The following is a 17442-nucleotide window of genomic DNA, read 5'->3' as shown; positions in this document are numbered from 1 at the left end:
GTACAAAAAAATAATGATTGTAATTAAAAAGTAAATTAGTAAAATCACTAGTTAGACAAAAGTTTTATTTTAATACAATGCCAGTAAAAAAAAAAAGATGGTCCCACCCAGAGCTTCAGTGTTTCAGTACCCTTTTCTAAAAACTCAAAACCTTCATTTCATTGCCCATTCAGCACTTCACCATTCCATGTTTCATAAATGGGGTACAAAGGGCGCTAGCTGGAATATGACAACACAGCAACTGGCAAGTGCATCAAGAAAGACACTGCATCCAGGATGCTCCATTCAATTTTCAAGTGTAGTTGAGCTTTACGGTTCTAAAACTCAAGTTTGAGGAAATATTCTAGAGCCAAAGCCGAGCTGAACACAGGTTTGGTTGGTCTGGCCGTTGGCACAGAACATAGAGGCAAAGTCATGCATAAGTTTGGTCAGTAGATTTGCACAGTTATTAAAGATTGCGTAACTTGTCCATCTGGTGTGTTGTACGTAAGTGCACTCAAGAGTCTCTCTGCCCTCAGTGTTAAGACGCTGGCAGTGTAATGGCATCATATCAAGGCTTGATCTTCCACAGCTGTTAAAAAACATATGACAGATATTGTTAATCCTGTGAATTAAAATAGCTTGAACAATATGCTTAGAACATTTGTGCACAAGGTGTTAAGGATAAAAGGTATAAAAAAAATAAATAAATAAATAAAAAAAACACAACAACTAAAGAGTACAACAGTGGGGTTCGGGAAGTAAAAACATCCATTCATTTTCAATAGAGAAAATGATTAAGGTACTATATACACCAGGGTTTGGCAACCTTTTTGACACGGAGTGCCATTTTTTATTTTCCTGGTTAATGGCTGTGCTGACGTCCGCTCCAATATTGTCATTTAGAGCATTTATTTGCAGAAAATGACAACTTGTCAAATAACAAAAAAGATGCCGTGTTTTCAGACCTCGAATAATGCCTCGAAAACACAATACTAATGTTTTAACTTAGGAAGAGTTCAGAAATCAATATTTGGTGGAATAACCCTGGTTTTCAATCACTGCTTTCATGCGTTTTTGCACGCTTTCCACAAGTCTTTCACAATGCTGTTGGGTGACTTTATGCCACTCCTGGGGCAAAAATTCAAGCAGGAATTCAACAGACACTGGAATGGAATGTCTGTCATACATGTAGAGATGCTTATTTAAGAAACATTTGGAGTGGTCTCTTAATTTTTTCCAGAGCTGTATATATGTGCATGTATGTGATTTTCCAAAGTTTGAGTCCACTTGTGAAAATGTTTCTATTTTGCATTTTTCTAATTTCAATAGTTTATTTTTCATTACAAATTACATTATCAGCTTAACAGTTTGAGTGAGAAATCTGTGCAAAACCTGATGATTTTTTTTATTTAATTTCTGTTTTTTTATCCCCTTTTCTCCCAATTTGGAATGCCCTATTCCCACTACTTAGTAGGTCCTCGTGGTGGTGCAGTTACTCACCTCAATCCGGGTGGCGGAGGACAAGTCTCAGTTGCCGCCGCTTCTGAGACCGTCAATCTGCGCATCTTATCACATGGCTTGTGCATGACACCGCGGAGACTCACAGCATGTGGAGGCTCATGCTACTCTCTGCGATCCACGCACAACTTACCACACGCCCCACTGAGAGCGAGAACCACTAATCATGACCACGAGGAGGTTACCCCATGTGACTCTACCCTCCCTAGCAACCGGGCCAATTTGGTTGCTTAGGAGACCTAGCTGGAGTCACTCAGCACACCCTGAATTCGAACTCGCGACTCCAGAGGTAGCAGTCAGCATCAATACTCGCTGAGCTACCCAGGCCCCGCAAAACCTGATGATTATGATATAATAATGATTTCGCATGTGAATTTTCACAGAGCATCTTGTGAAAGTGCTTTAATGAAAGAAAACCTGGCCTTTTGTACAAAATGACTTAACACAGTTAATGTCACAAATTTGCTTATTTGATTACTGATCATGAAATTGTGTGGAATCTTAAATATTTCTTAAATTATGTCATACAATTTTCAAAATCACACAGAGGAGTAATAACTAGTACGCAAGCAATAGCGAGAGAGGAGCAGGCTATTTTATTTAAATTACGTTTTTCACACCTGCATTCCAATCTACATCTTGATGTAAGCCTTCCTCATGATCACACAGTGTGTTTTCATCAGTTGAATGGGAGTCTAAACACTATTAAAGAGTGACGAGACTCGCGCTACGCATGCGAGCCATTCGCGCATCACAAGCCGATCAACTATTAAGCCCTTTTCGGTGAATCAAACTTTATTTCCAGGTTTAATTTATATTTTGAATAGACTCAGATTTTTATGTTTTAATCATTTAATGTAATTTTATGTGTGACTGGTTCAAGGAGGGTGTACCTGTATGCTGGGTTGGAAATCTCAAGGATTAATAGTGGTGTTTTCCTTATTACATCACGTGTTGTTCTGAAAACATAAAGAAACAAATGAAACACGGAATGTAGGCTGTCATTCGCGTAGCCTGACCGAAGGAAAGCAGGCGCGTTTTAACTTACGCGATTAACCGAATGTGAAGTGCTGCCGGCTCGTGATGCGCGAATGGCTTGCATGCGCTGCAGGAGTCAGTTGGGTACTGCAGTCTCGTCACATTTTAACTTTTTGTTTAGCCTCCCATTCAGCTGATGAAAACACGCTGCGTGAGCATGAGGAAGGATTACATCAAGATGCAAACTGGAATGCAGGTGCAGAATTTCATATAAATAAAATACTCTGTTCCTCTCTCGCCATTGCTGGCGTGCCAGTGATTACCCCTCCGCATACCAATGCTGGCACACGTGCCATAGGTTGCCAACACCTTATGTAAACCTTTCAACACAGATATGCCATTAAGGTCAAGATTGTTGAGAATTCAACTTTATTTAAAAAAAAAAAAAAAAAAAAAGTTTAATAGCCAACCTACATTACCGATGGATCCTAAAGAAAGAGAATTTGTATATATCTGAATAATTTGCAAAAAATATTGTTTTGTTTTCTTATAATCAATGAATGTGAATAGTTTTATATTATGCAATTGTTTTCTTTTTTCTCTCAATTTTTATATAATTTCTTTTGGTTCAAGTTGAAGTTTGTAATATTGTGTTTCATCTTGAAGCTGTTTGGTTTGGGTCATCTCTTTATTGAATTAGAAAAGTGCCTATGGAGAAATGAAAGGGTAAAATACTTCTTAAACCAAGGCCACTGAAAAAGTGGCCGGACACTATTGCACTCTATTGATGTTGAAACTTCATAGGCTTGATAAAAGTAAGCCGTAGAACTGTAATTATGACTTAACAATCATAAATGATCAAACTGATGGTCCAGATCCAGAATTCTGCATTCCAATGGTAAAATAAACCAGACAGGTACTCAGAAAGTGCACATGTTCCCCTCACCCTGATGTTGAACCCCAATAAGTCGCTGACTGCAGCTGAGATGGCTGACAGAATGACCACTCTTGTGATATTGTAGATAAGTGGGTTCACTGTCAGACCTAACAGACGAAATGGAGTGTCCAATTCCTGAAAGCAGCAAAAGAGACCAATACAATAAAAGGTTCTCTCAAGTGTTATTAGATATACATTAGCTTTAAAACGTATTTGGACTCAAGAAATAGTTCACCAGAAAATAAAATGCTTTCATCATTTACTCTTATGCCATCCCAGATGTGTATGACTTTCTTTCTTCTGCTAAACACAAACAAAGATTTTTAGAAAACTATCTCAGCTCTTTCAGTCCATTCAATGCAGGTGAATGGTGACCAAAATTTTCAATCTCCAAAAAGCACATAAAGGCAGCATGAAAGTAATCCAAACTACTTCAGTGGTTAAATCCATGCCTTCAGAAGTGATATTATAGGTGTGGGTGAGAAACAGATCTTTAAGTCCTTTTTTACAAGTGTCCACTTTCACTTCCACATTCTTTTGTTTTTGGTGATTTGCATTCTTCGTGCATATTGCCTCCTACGGGGCAGGGAGGAGAATCTATAGTAAAAAAGGACTTACATTTTGTTCCGTTTCTCACATTCACACCTATCATTTCGCTTCTTCATTTCACTTTTATGCTGCCTACCGAGTGGTGGCATAATGGGCTAAAGCACAGATCCCCACAGCCACCACCAATGTGTCCTTGAGCAGGGCAGGTTGCAAAAGCAAGTGCACTTTAAGTCCCTTCGAATAAAAGCATGTGCCAAATGCATAAATGTAAAATGTAAAAAAATGTAATTTTATACTGCCTTTATGTGCTTTTTGAAGATTCAAAGTTCTGATCACCATTCACTTGGATTGATGGACCTACAGAGCCGAGATATTTTCCAAAAAACCAAACAAAAAAAATTCTCAGCAGAAGAGAGAAAGTCATACACATCTGGCATGGCATGAGGGTGAAAAAATTATGAGAATTTATGTTTGGTAAACTATTCTTTTAAATCTCACCTAAATCACGCAGGGCTTTCTTTCTTACATGGAACACAAACATTCAGACTAACATTCTGCTTAACATCTCCTTTTGTGTTCCATGGAATAAATAAAGTCATATGGGGTTGGAACAACTTGAGGGTGATTAAACATAATTTTCATTTCTGGGTGAACTTTAAGTATATCAAGTGTCCAAATATTGTTGGGGCCACTGTTTATGGTGCAAATTTCTATTTATCATATTTTCCTAATGTCTTACTTTCAGTAATTTTGTGGCCAGCCTCAACACATTGTTCACTATATTCAGCTGATCCTTTTTGTTGGGTTTCTTCTCCATCTTAAGATACAAGTTTATCTGTAACAGAACCATTTAAAAACAGCAAATAATGAGCTCAGCTGCAAGCAATACAGAACACCATTTATCTGTGCCTGTGTATGTGTGAATAGTTCACTTGTTTCTGAACAATACTGCCTCTTTGTTCCATGTGGGTTAAAGATTTTTATCTCACCTGTTCAGTTAGAAGCACAGAAGCATTGCTATACTTTCGGTTGGTCTCTGCGCCGAGGGTAGCGAGGCGTAGCAGGAAAACCAAGAGAGCAGCACACCAGACCATCAGCTCCCAGTTGGTCTCTGAGCCCAGGAATGTGTGATGACTGTGCAAAAGCTGAAACACAACCCCGTTATCTTCTGTTCCCTTCACAGTGCACAAATATTAAATAGACATATTCCCAAGCTGTAAATACAGATTTACTAGGCAAAGTAACATAATAAGCAACCCTACTCACCCATATCTAATTGTCTCTAATGAGGACTAAATGATATATACAGTCAGGTAAAACTATATTTACATTACCCTAACCTCTCTTACAAAAATCTCTGACAAAAAGAAGTACAGTTGAAGTCAGAAGTTTACATACACTTAGGTTGAAATCATTAAAACTCATTTTTTAATCACACCACAGATTTCATATTAGCAAATTATAGTTTTAGCAAGTCATTTAGGACATCTACTTTGTACATGACATGAGTAATTTTTCCAACAATTGTTTACAGACAGATTGTTTCACTTTTAATTGACTATAAAATCACAATTCCAGTGGGTTAGAAGTTTACATACACTAAGTTAACTGTGCCTTTAGGCAGCTTGGAAAAAAATAGAAAATTATGTCAAGACTTTAGGCAATTAGATTCTGATAGGCTAATTGGAGTTGATTGGAGGAGTACGTGTGGATGTATTTTAAGGCCTACCTTCAAACTCAGTGCCTCTTTGCTTGACATCATGGTAAAATCAAAAGAAATCAGCCAAGACCTCAGAAAAAAATTGTTGGACCTCCACAAGTCTGGTTCATCCTTAGGAGCAATTTCCAAATACCTGAAGGTACCACGTGCACAAACAATAGTACACAAGTATAAACACTATGGGACCACGCAGCCATCATATCGCTCAGGAAGGAGACGCATTCTGTCTCCTAGAGATGAACATAGTTTGGTGCGAAAAGTGCAAATCAATCCCAGAACAACAGCAAAGGACCTTGTGATGATGCTGGAGGAAACAGGTAGACAAGTATCTATATCCACAGTAAAACGAGTCCTATATTGACATAAGCTGAAAGGCTGCTCAGCAAGGAAGAAGCCACTGCTCCAAAACCACCATAAAAAAGCCAGACTACAGTTTGCAAGTGCACATGGGGACAAAGATCTTACTTTTTGGAGAAATGTCCTCTGGTCTGATGAAACAAACAATTTAACTGTTTGGCCAGAATGACAATCATTATGTTTGGAGGAAAAAGGGAGAAGGTTTGCGAGCCAAAGAACACCATCTCAACCGTGAAGCATGGGGGTGTCAGCATCATGATGTGGGGGTGCTTTGCTGCAGGAGGGACTGGTGCACTTCACAAAATAGATTGCATCATGAGAAAGGGAAATTATGTGGATATATTGAAGCAACATTTCAAGATATCAGCCAGGAAGTTAAAACTCGGTCGCAAATGGGTCCTCCAAAATTGTGGCAAAATGTCTTAAGGACAACAAAGTCAAGGTATTGGAGTGGCCATCACAAAGCCCTGACCTCAATCCGATAGAACATTTGTGGGCAGAACTGAAAAAGTGTGTGCGAGCAAGGAGACCTACAAAACTGACTCAGTTACACCAGTTCTGTCTGGAGGAATGGGCCAAAATTCCAGCAACTTATTGTGAGAAGCTTGTGGAAGGATACCCAAAACATTTGACCCAAGTTAAACAATTTAAAGGCAATGCTACCAAATACTAACAAAGTGTATGTAAACATCTGACCCACTGGGAATGTGATATAAAAGCTAAAATAAATCATTCTCACTACTATTATTCTGACATTCTTAAAATAAAGTAGTGATCCTAACTGACCTTAGACAGGAAATGTTTTCTACGATTAAATGTCAGGAATTGTGAAAAACTGAGCTTAAAAGTATTTGGCTAAGGTGTATGTAAACTTCTGACTTCAACTGTAAACATACTGTTATATATACAGTACTGTGCAAAAGTTTTAGGGACTTGTTAAAAATTTTGTCTTTTTTGAGTTATTTAAATCAAGCCCACATTGAAATCTAGGATTCAAAAATTAAAAACTGTAAATAAACAGGTAACTTTAGGAATTTTAACATTTTAAAACAAAATATTTTGATGTCAAATTAAGAGGAAATATTTAAGATACTGCAGTTTGACACTGACCATGTTAACTCGCTGGAACTACATGGACCATCAGGTTTTGAGTCCATGCCAGTTCGACTGCATGGTATCATTTGTGCAAAAAAGTGTTTTTTTTTTTTTTTTAATTTTATTAACATTTTACTCAAATTGTATTGGTGATAATACAAATAGAAAAAGAATGATCTGTAATAAAGCAATAGTTCACCCAAAAATGAAAATGTTCTCGTCATTTACTCACCCTCATGCCATCCCAGATGTGTATGATTTTCTTTCTTCTGCAGAACACAAAGATTTTTTAGAAGAATATCTCAGCTCTGTGGTTTCATATAATGCAAGTGAATGTCGACCAAAACTTTGAAGCTCAAAAAGCACATAACGGCAGCATAAAAGTAATCCATACAACACCAGTGTTCCAATCTATATCTTCAAAAGTGATCTAATAGCTTTTGAGTGAGAACAGACCAAAACATAACACCTTTTTCACTGTACATCTTGCCATTGCAGTCTCTTGGCATGGTCATGATGATAAATACACTTCCTAGTGCTTGACGCATGTGCAGAGCGCTAGATGGTGCTAGGAACTGTAATCAAGCTTGAAATCATGATCACCAAGAAGACTACTGATGTCAAGATTCATAGTGAAAAGGTGTTATATTTTGGTCTGTTCTCACCAAAAAACTGATTGGATCGCTTCAGAAGACATGGATTAAACATGGATTATGACTGAAGTTTTATGAATTACTTTTAGCTGCCTTTATGTGCTTTTTGGAGCTTCAAAGTTTTGGTCACTATTCAATTGCATTGTGTGGACCTACAGAGCGGAGATTTTCTTCCAAAAATCTTAATGTGTTCAGCCGAAGAAAGTAAGTCATACACATCTGGGATGGCATGAGGGTGAGTAAATGATGAGAGAATTTTCATTTTTAGGTGAACTATTCCTTTAAATGAGAAAAATGCTAAATAGAAGCATGAACTGAACAGCATGAAGAAGTGAACTCAGATTTTGAACCCCACTGTATGTTTAAAGGGTGTGTCATAAGGCATTGTAGTGCTGAACAACAGCTGACCTGGGCACAGATGATGAAGGCAATGGACAACGCCAGGAGGAAAATTGATGATACAATGACATCGACTGAGCGCTGAGGCCCTCGCCTCTGTTAAAGACACAAACAAATTATTAAATTCCGTTTCTATATATTTCATGATGTGGTCTGGGCCTTTTTAAAGAGCAATACACAAAGCTCAATGTCAGTATAAAAAAAAAAAAAAAAAAAGGCTTTGACTTTCATTTGTGATGATAAAAGCAGACTGGTTAGGCAAATGGGATTAACATGTTAGAGAAACCATTTCGCTTTCTCCCCTCCAGTAAATATTAAGAGAAGTGTTTAAGGTGAAAATACATCTGAAGTGTAGTGGGAAGGTGTCAGCTGGAAGATAATACCTTGAGGAATGATCGAAGTGAAAGCCACATCTTGATGTTCTGTACTTTCTTCAGTCGAAAGTGAGGAATCTCAGATTTTTTGGCTTTCCGTGCCGATGTGAGATGGCTGAAGAGTTTGGCAAACAGAAGGCGCTGTGGATGACATTGCACTTGTTGAGAACAGAAAATGCTGCCTGCCCTTAATATAGATTTTGTGTTTAAGGATTACTAATGCATTTGCAAATGAGAGAGCCTTTGTTCAGACAGGCAGCAAAAAAAGTAAAACAATTATTTGTATTTTTTTGTGCTATCTGTCAGTGTATTTGCACGAACTGTGGGTGTATTGTATATAAATTAAGTGGCGCAAATCGAAACTTGCAATTTTCCTGAGAAATAGATCATTGCGCTAAGACATTTAAATACCACCTGTTTTCAGCGCAAAGTCCAAACTCAGTTCCTACATATGCTGTTTGGATATGTCCAAACTCTGAAAATATTGTGGAACATCAAATTATGTCCCTGACGATCAGAGTTGTTTAGCCATCTTATGAAACAAAATTTTATGAGATTTGTGTTAAACTATATATAGGTCATGGTTTATTTTTTTAACTATTATTATGTTTCTTTTTACAATTGTTTTTATGATCTAAAATGTATGGGTATTTTTCCACCTGTTGTCGTAGAGTGATTGCAAAAGGTGCAGGTGAAAGTTGGAGAAAGTTTGGATTTGGTATGATTTTTTTTTTTTATTACCATTTTGTTATTTTGATTACATTTTCATTTATTTGAAGTGTAATTTGAATTTAAACATTTTTTGTTTAATTTGTTCATGTTTTAATAAATGAATTTAACTGTTCAAAATCAAAATCGACCGGTAGTAGTGAAGTGCGTGCCGATTCAATTACTGTTAATACTAGCCATTATTTGTGTCAGTAGATGAACATTATTAATAATACTTACATTCCCTATAATTCAACAGAGTATCCATCAAAACCCTGACGAAAATAACATTTTCTAAGCATATAAAATGAGCGTGTCCATATTTTTTATTCTTCTAATTAATGGTATACAGTCCATTTACACTACCAACTTCTTATGAATGCGCGGTCTTTGTTTACATCGCTGGTGCTTGAGGGAATGGACTATATAATAGGATGCAGACGCTGCAATACTCAGAGAAAAACCTCCAAATTAAATTGCACACGACCCAGCAATTAGTGCATTGCGCAAGTGATTTTGCCAAACCCACTTGTGCCTCGACCTAACGCAGGCTTGCACGAAAATACAAAAAATTTAATGGCCATGCCCTCTGACTTTGCGCTTATGACTTATAGCATAGCGCTGCGCTTAGCGCTAGCACTCTTAAAATAGGGCCCTTCATTTTTAGTCCCTGTTGGACATAATATATTCATTCTTGTATACTTGCTTAATATGCAGAGTCAACTATTAGTAATCCATTTATATCTTTTAGGTTGATTTCATCTAAAAATTTAACACTGTTGCTCTGTGGTACCATCAAAAGTTTGTTGTTTTTGTCTGAGGGGCCAGTCCAGCCAACCAAGGCAAAACTGTCTCAACCAAGGGTGTGAGTTTTAGGAGGGACTATCTGTTTGTACGACCAATAGAAGATGGGGGAGTTTTCGAGCATCTGAAATGAAACTGAAGTCAAAGCAACTATTATCTGATTACATTACATCCATTCTCACCTGTTTATACGTTCTCTCCGCCACACACATCATGAAGAAGAAGAGTCCAGTAAGGAAAGCTCTCTCCACTGTGGTGATGGTGAAGAAAGCATAGGACAAGGCACTGGGAGGCCCAATAGCCACTGCTGGCAGTTCCTCAAGGGAAACAGAACTGAAATTTGCAACATCCAGTTTCTGAGCCATTCTGAAGCAGTATGGCAGCAGTGCCAGTGAGGCAGTGACCAGGCTCCCAAAGATCAGATAACCCATCCCTTGTTCTACCACCTTTACCTGAAAACATATAATTCGAGGACACTTACCTGCTAGGCAAATAGCAATGCAAAAGTATAATTCCAAACAGTTAGTGTCCAAAGGCTTACATGGACGAAAGTCTATTTTGGATTTTAATATTTTTTGCTTTTAGAAAGGATGTCAAACAGTTCCCTTTTTTGTCAAAAAAGCAGTTCAACCACTAGCAACAGGGGTAAAGAGGGTCTTTACTCGTGTAAGAATGATACCACTGATCTCCAGCACGGACATGTCTGCTTTCTTACACTCTCCTTTCTCCCAGATAATGGCACTGACGCGGTCTTTGGAGGGGTGGCAAGCCTGCAGCCATGAAAACTGGTGCTAAATGAAGAGATGAATCTTTAGTTTAATTCAAATAGAGTTAGTTAGAGCCCTATATTTGTCACTGTTCTTGGACAACTTATTGAACTTCAAATAGATGCTGTTTGCAACTGGTTGTTAACCCTAGCAAAAAAATGCGTTTACACTTGAAATCATTATTTATTTTTTAACCATGGTTTAACATATTCCTGGATTCTCTTGTTCCACATTCCATCCTTTTAACACTGTATACCCTAGCTATTGCAATACTGTGTTTGCACCACAAAAGCAGAGCAAAGCCCCTTTTAAAATTTCAAGAAGCGTGAAATGTTTCTTTACACAGGATTTAAAGTGGATATTATTTTTTTTTTCACTCAAAAATGAAAATTCTCTCATCATTTACTCACCCTCATGGCATGCCAGATGTGCATGACTTTCTTTCTTCTGTGGAACACAAATAAAGATTTTTATAAGAATATTTCAGATCTGTAGGTCCATACAGTGCAAGTCAACAAGGTCCAAAAAGCACATAAAGGCAGCATAAAAGTAACCCATAAGACTCCAGTGGTTAAATCTATGTCTTCAGAAGCAATATGATAGGTGTGGGTGAGAATCTGATCAATATTTAAGTCCTTTTTTCTTATAAATTCTCCTCCCTGCCCAGTAGGTGGCGATATGCAAGAATAATGTGAATCGCCAAAAACAAAACAAAAACTCTAAGCAGAGAGGAGCGCTTAGGAGGGCTGTCTAAAAGTGGAGATTTATAGTAAAAAGGACTTCAATATTGATCTGTTTCTCACCCACACCTATCATATCGCTTCAGAAGACATGAATTAAACCACTGGAGTTGTATGGATTACTTTTATGATGCCTTTATATGCTTCTAGAGCTTCAAAGTTTTGGACCTTGTTGACTTGCATTGTATGGACCTACAGAGCTGAGATATTCTTCTAAAAATCTTTGTTTGTGTTCTGCAGAAGAAAGTCATACATATCTGGGGTGGTATTATGGTAAGTAAATGATGAAACAATTTTCATTTTTAAGTGAACTATTCATTTAACCCAGGGTTTAAAAACAAACGTTTACACAGAATTAGGTTTAGTGCACGCAGTGTGAAAAGCTTTCTAGTTAAATAAAAAAGTCACTAAATTTGTAAGCAACAGACAATCACATGAGATGTATTACAGCAAAACTACAGCCAACCTGAGGTAAGGCATCATCCTCATCACTTGTTAAAGTGATGTTGGGCATTGGGAGGGAGTGGCTATGACTGTGAAGCTCCTCCTCCCCACTGTCACTGCTTCCTGAAGAGGCAGAGTCAGGATCCTGTAGAAGCTCCTCCCATAACATGTCATCTGTGTCAGAGGCTGGGTGTGAGCCCTCTGATGGCCGTAGATGCTCGACTTCACGTGGCAGTGCTGGAGTGCCTGTTGTCATGACATTACCATCTCCCTGTACATGACGCATGACATCTATGTTATTAGAGCTAATAGAGTTATTTTTCATCACACCATCAACACAAAAGTCTTCTCTCTAATCTATTTCCTAACTGTATCACATTCTCAACCTGATGTTGGGGCTGGGGTGGTAGGTGGTTCTTGGGGACATTGCAAAGTCTATTCCTGAGTGCTGGGGCATATTTGGGTGGTGCTGAAGAGAAGAGTTTGTCTCTGTGCAGCTCTGCTTCATCTGCTTCCTCTTCCTCACTGGAGAGCTCATCAGAAGGCCCATACCAAGACCTCCTCAGAGAGTTCTGCACAACACACAGAATCTCAGTCAACACTAACGTGACTGTACATGACACTTTGAAATGTTCCATTCAATAGAAAAAATAAGTATTTTACCAGTCTCTTCTCTGATCTGTAGAGCCGGTGGTTTTCTTCAAGCTGCCAGGGTCGGAGTTCGACAATCCCTCCCCCTCTGCTGCTTTCATCCTCTGATCGCTTAGCTTTCCTGCTCTTCCTCTGTCTACCAAAACAAAACCAAAAATAACTTAAAGGGATAGTTCACCCAAAAATGAAAAATCTGTCATTATTTACTTACCCTCATGTCGTTTCAAACCTATATGTCTTTCTTTCTTCCGTGACAGCCAAAATGGGATTTTAAGCCCCAAGTATACTTCGGTCAAACGCTAACGCAAGGTGTCTGCGTAAAGGAGTGCTGGAGCAATGGACATGCACCTGGCATATTTTGCACTAATTAGTGGGTCCACAAGGTGGTGTCACTCACAATTGAGCCATTGCTGTCACGAAGAAGCGATGTAATTGCAGCTAAACAACAGAAAACTAAAGGCGCGGTCACACATACCTTTGTGTGGCGAAATTCCGCAGGCAAAATACAGCCATCTCAATGGGAATCCACACGATCGTGAATTTCGTGTGATAGACTTCCGGTGGCGAAGAATTTTCCCCTTGTGGATTTCACATGGAGTTCAATTTTGGTGAACTTTAACAAGCGAAATCGCCGTGCTGACCAATAGGAGGTCGCTTTGTTTGGTAGAGACCTCTATGTGGGTGGTGCTTCATACAACGCTACACTGAATATTCACAATGGAGAAGGATATCATTTTAGAGGTGATTTTAGTTTTGTGAATTGCTTTTGTACTCTGCTTCAAAAATGTAAATGAATGCACTTTTGCTTTAGTAATAACTTTGAGGCTGTTTCTGCAAAGTTGATTCTAAAATATAACTGATCTGATCCATTCCACACATGCAAAACTTGCACGCTTGTTTAACCTGCCTCGGGAACCTGTCCATATTTCTAGCAACTCCCATGAGAAATGCCTGTTAAACTCAAACATAAACTCAAATAAAAGAGTTAGGTTGGAAGTAATCCGAAGTAATCAAAAAGTACTTTGTATGCATGCACAGTCAAATGAAGTATACTTTGAAAGGCCTTGCGCTAAGCATTCTCGTCAAAGCCGAAGTATACTTTGGACATTAGGTAGGAAGTTAGGGACTGACAACCTCAGTCACCATTCACTTTCATTGTATAAAATGAAATAGCAGCTTTAGCAAATATTCTTGAAAATGTATCCTAATGTATTTTATGGAAGGAAGTTATTGGGTTTTAAACAACATGAGGGCGAGTAAATGATGCCAGAATTAAATTTTGGGTTACCTATCCCTTTAAAACATAACTCAAACATAATTATGTCAAAAGCACAGGTGTCTTTTAAAAGTAGGCCCAAATACCAAAATACTCCAAAGCCATATGTTCTAAGAAAGACATTCTATATAATAAGTCAATTTTGGTTCAAGCATTCAGTATAATTTCAACCAAATCCTAAAGATTAAACTGCAAACTTAGCAGACAATACGATGTACTGGTCATATGTTGAGGGAAAACAATTCGGTCCTTTATGGATCAGAGATAAGACTGTTACCCGCAACTATAAAACAGCAATGGCTTAACCTTTTCCTGCGAACAGGGCTGGCTGCCCGACTGGAGAAAGGACTGTTGTCTGGGCTTCTGGAGGATTCTGTGGACACTATTTGGCAGTGGACTGTACCCAACAACAGCATGAGACACAATGGACCCACCAACTCACTGGCACAGGCTGCTGGTACCTCAAAATACAATACAGCTCCTGCCACTGCAATGAACACAAATCAGATCAATTCACTTCACGTCATTGGAATTGGCACCCTTACGCATTACTGCCTAGTCATGTGTATATCTCTCAATGAAATCTGAAATATGCAAAGAATGATCAGCAAAACTACGCTAAAATACCCTTAACCTACTGCAAATCACGTGCACTCTGCAGCAAGACTACATACCTTGAAGAAAGTATAGAACCAAGATGCAAGTGGAGATGCATTTAGATGTCACTTGGATCCACCACGGAAAGAACAAAGGATAAAAGAGGACCCTGACCAAGCCTTTGCGAGTCAGAGCCGTCCAAGGGCTCTCTGGTTTGGCTTTGCTAAATGTGGAACCTGCAAAGAGCAAAAACACTTCATTGCTCAAGAGAGCACTGGGTATGGGTTGTCCATATTCTGTTAATCTGAGAACAGCCCATTGCATGTGAAAACTTTTAATATCAAGATTCATTCGCTACACTTCAATTGCAACTCACCTCGCACTAAATCAACATCAATGAGGTCTGGCTTGATATGGCCAGTCTTTTTAGGTTTGCTTCCAATGCCCTGTGCATTCAGAACAGAGTTTCACAAGATAATTTTTTCACAGTGTTCAAAAACCACATCCTTGTTGTAAAAACAAATTGCAAAATTACCTTGAGCTCAGTTTGTTCCAGTGATTTTTCCCAAATCTGCTGATCATAAGCTCCAATCTTTGACAGGAAGTTCATCATTAGAGACGTTTGACCCATTTTCACTTCACAATCACAATATATATATATATATATATATATATATATATATATATATATATAAATGCTCACCTTTTTCTGATACCATGCTATTCCCGCCATGTCTGAAATATATTCGGTCAGGACATCTCAATCCTCAAAAGAGTCAGAGATAAGACTTATGTCATCATTTACAGTACAAAGGAGGGGTCTACTTGACTCATCCTGAACAAATAATGAGTGTGGTTGTGTCTCGAAACCTAGAGAGCTCCCTAACTAGACAGCACGCGCAACACTTTACTCTGAACATAGGTGTCTCGAGACGCGCTTTTAAAAGTTGACGTTCTTTTTTACTTAAAAAAAAAAAAAAAAAAAGACGCTGATAAAACTGATGGACGCGACGGTCAAAGACGTCCGTCTTGCGCATGTTTACACGTGAAAACGTTTAAATAACACCGCGGACGGACGACAAAACGCATTCAGGGTGAACGGCCGCTTAATGCTGTCTGCATAGGCGACTAAATGTGGTTTGAAGCACAGCCATAGAAATTCTCTTCACATATCGCAAATCATTTCTCGCGTACAGTGGAAATGACCATCATGACAGGTCAATTAGGCTACATGTCATTCCGTTACCATATCAATGCAAGGAAAGTAACGTCTAAAGTAAATGATAAAGTCACCTAACTGACTTTTCGCTCAATGAAATATTCATATTACAGTATTAAACTTACCTGTAGCAAATAATAATAAAAAAAATAAATAAAAACTAAAAAAAATCTCGCTGCGATTCTTCAGCTGTGCGTGTTGAGTGCTGTCACAGATGTTTGTTGGAATTGTAACAAACCTCGCCCCCCCTTCTTTCAGCTATCTGACGCTACATCGTAAACACCTGATTAAGATATATAAGAAATCGTCAAAAGTTGCGAACTAACCATATTTAATTTCGGATCACATCGGCATTAATTTGGTCAAATATGATCGAGGATATAGCGATCCACTGCAGTAAAAGAGAAGTAACTGTTAAAGTTCCCACTCTCATCAGCGCCTGTTGCCAGAAACGACTAGATGTGTGAAGCCAACGATGATAATCGCACTGTGATTGTAAATGGCGGAAGTACTTTTTTTTTTTGTTTGTTTTTTTTTTGTTTTTGTTTTTTTTTGGGCAAAATAAACTCTCCAGCTACTGCGAACTGGTCAAATAAAAAGAATAAAATAGAATTAAATCACACAATTAAAACTATTGTGAAAATGCTGTTTTAGTTCTAGCTTTTGTGTTGATATGTCTGTAAAACATCTGACAACTGGAATGTACATGGAATTATTGACATGTAACATGTACTGACTGTAATCACAGAAACATTCCAAACTATACTGTGAATGATGTAATTGAATCTGCAGAACAAAGGAACATGCCTGGTGTTAAAGGAATACTCTGGGTTCAATACAAGTTAAGCTCAGTCCACAGCATATGTGGCATAATGTTGATTGCCACGAAAATTAATTTAGACTCGTCCCTCCTTTTCTAAAAAAAAATAAAATAAAATAAAAATAAAGCAAAAACTGAGGTTACAGTGAGGCACTTACAATAGAAGTGAATGTGGCCAATTCTTGGAGGGTTTAAAGGCAGAAATTTGAAGCTTATTTTATAAAAGCACTCAAATTAATTCTGTTAAAACTTATGTATGATTTGAGCTGTAAAGTTATTTAAATTGTTACTTTTACAGTCTCTCTAGGGTTTTATGGTTTGTTAACATTACATCATCATGGCAACAAAGTTGTAAAACTGGCTATAACTTTACACAGAAAATGTTAGTAAGTGATTTTATCACACTACAATCATGTTTACATGCATAATGTTATGTCTTGAAAAAATTACTTTTGAAAAAGTGAGTATTTTAACATTCAACAATTGGCCCACATTCACTTCCATTATAAGTGCCACACTGTAATTTTTGCTTTTTTAAAAGAAAAGGAGGTCCAAGTCAAAATCATTTTTTTGTGGTAATCAATTTTATGCCACAAATGCTGAGGACTGAGCTTAACTTGTTCTGAACCCGTAATATTTCTTTATTTAATAATTGGTTGCATTGGTTCAGCTGTATCACAACAAAAACATAATGTGATTCAATCTATTGATTTAAAAAGCTCTAGCATTAAATGCCTAAAGAAAGCTACGGTTAAACTGTAATTGTGCTGCCTGAGTAAATGTTAGGTGACAAAACAAAAACTATGGCAGTGTTTAGGACTTATTCTATTCTTTATTTAATCAAATAAAAAAAA

General features: G+C 37.9%; 1 protein-coding gene across 2 annotated transcripts; it reads right to left on the bottom strand.

Annotated features, from left to right (window-relative positions):
• Positions 1–48: 48 nt before the first annotated feature.
• Positions 49–16242, bottom strand: LOC127428386 (protein PHTF1-like). Of its 2 annotated transcripts, none has more exons than XM_051676744.1 (17): positions 16095–16242; positions 15253–15315; positions 15085–15141; positions 14926–14995; positions 14627–14785; positions 14259–14439; positions 12689–12812; positions 12412–12597; positions 12048–12296; positions 10737–10865; positions 10257–10526; positions 8572–8703; positions 8198–8284; positions 4954–5109; positions 4704–4799; positions 3425–3550; positions 49–571 (listed from the first exon to the last, which is right to left on the bottom strand). In XM_051676744.1, exons 2-17 carry the CDS (start codon positions 15280–15282, stop codon positions 551–553), a joined length of 2073 nt encoding a protein of 690 aa, XP_051532704.1. In that variant the 5' UTR covers positions 15283–15315; positions 16095–16242; the 3' UTR covers positions 49–550. The 2 variants fall into 2 exon arrangements, with proteins under 2 accessions (XP_051532704.1, XP_051532703.1); XM_051676743.1 differs by having other exon boundaries at positions 15894–16231.
• Between the last annotated feature and the right edge of the window lie 1200 nt (positions 16243–17442).

The sequence above is a fragment of the Myxocyprinus asiaticus genome, chromosome 37 (genome assembly GCF_019703515.2).
Source record: "Myxocyprinus asiaticus isolate MX2 ecotype Aquarium Trade chromosome 37, UBuf_Myxa_2, whole genome shotgun sequence".
NCBI classification, from domain to species: domain Eukaryota; kingdom Metazoa; phylum Chordata; class Actinopteri; order Cypriniformes; family Catostomidae; genus Myxocyprinus; species Myxocyprinus asiaticus.
Note: the sequence above shows the minus strand (reverse complement) of the source record. Positions and strands in the feature narration are given on the sequence as shown.

What these genes read in the sequence shown, in the direction of transcription:
- LOC127428386 (XM_051676744.1), bottom strand. Translation starts at nt 15,282, where the DNA reads ATGGCGGGAATAGCATGGTATCAGAAAAAG. An exon ending in ACAGATCAGAGAAGAGACTG is followed by an intron (nt 12,598 to 12,688) that starts GTAAAATACTTA and finishes TGTGTTGTGCAG; the next exon opens with AACTCTCTGAGGAGGTCTTG. An exon ending in CACTTCGATCATTCCTCAAG is followed by an intron (nt 8,285 to 8,571) that starts GTATTATCTTCC and finishes TGTCTTTAACAG; the next exon opens with AGGCGAGGGCCTCAGCGCTC.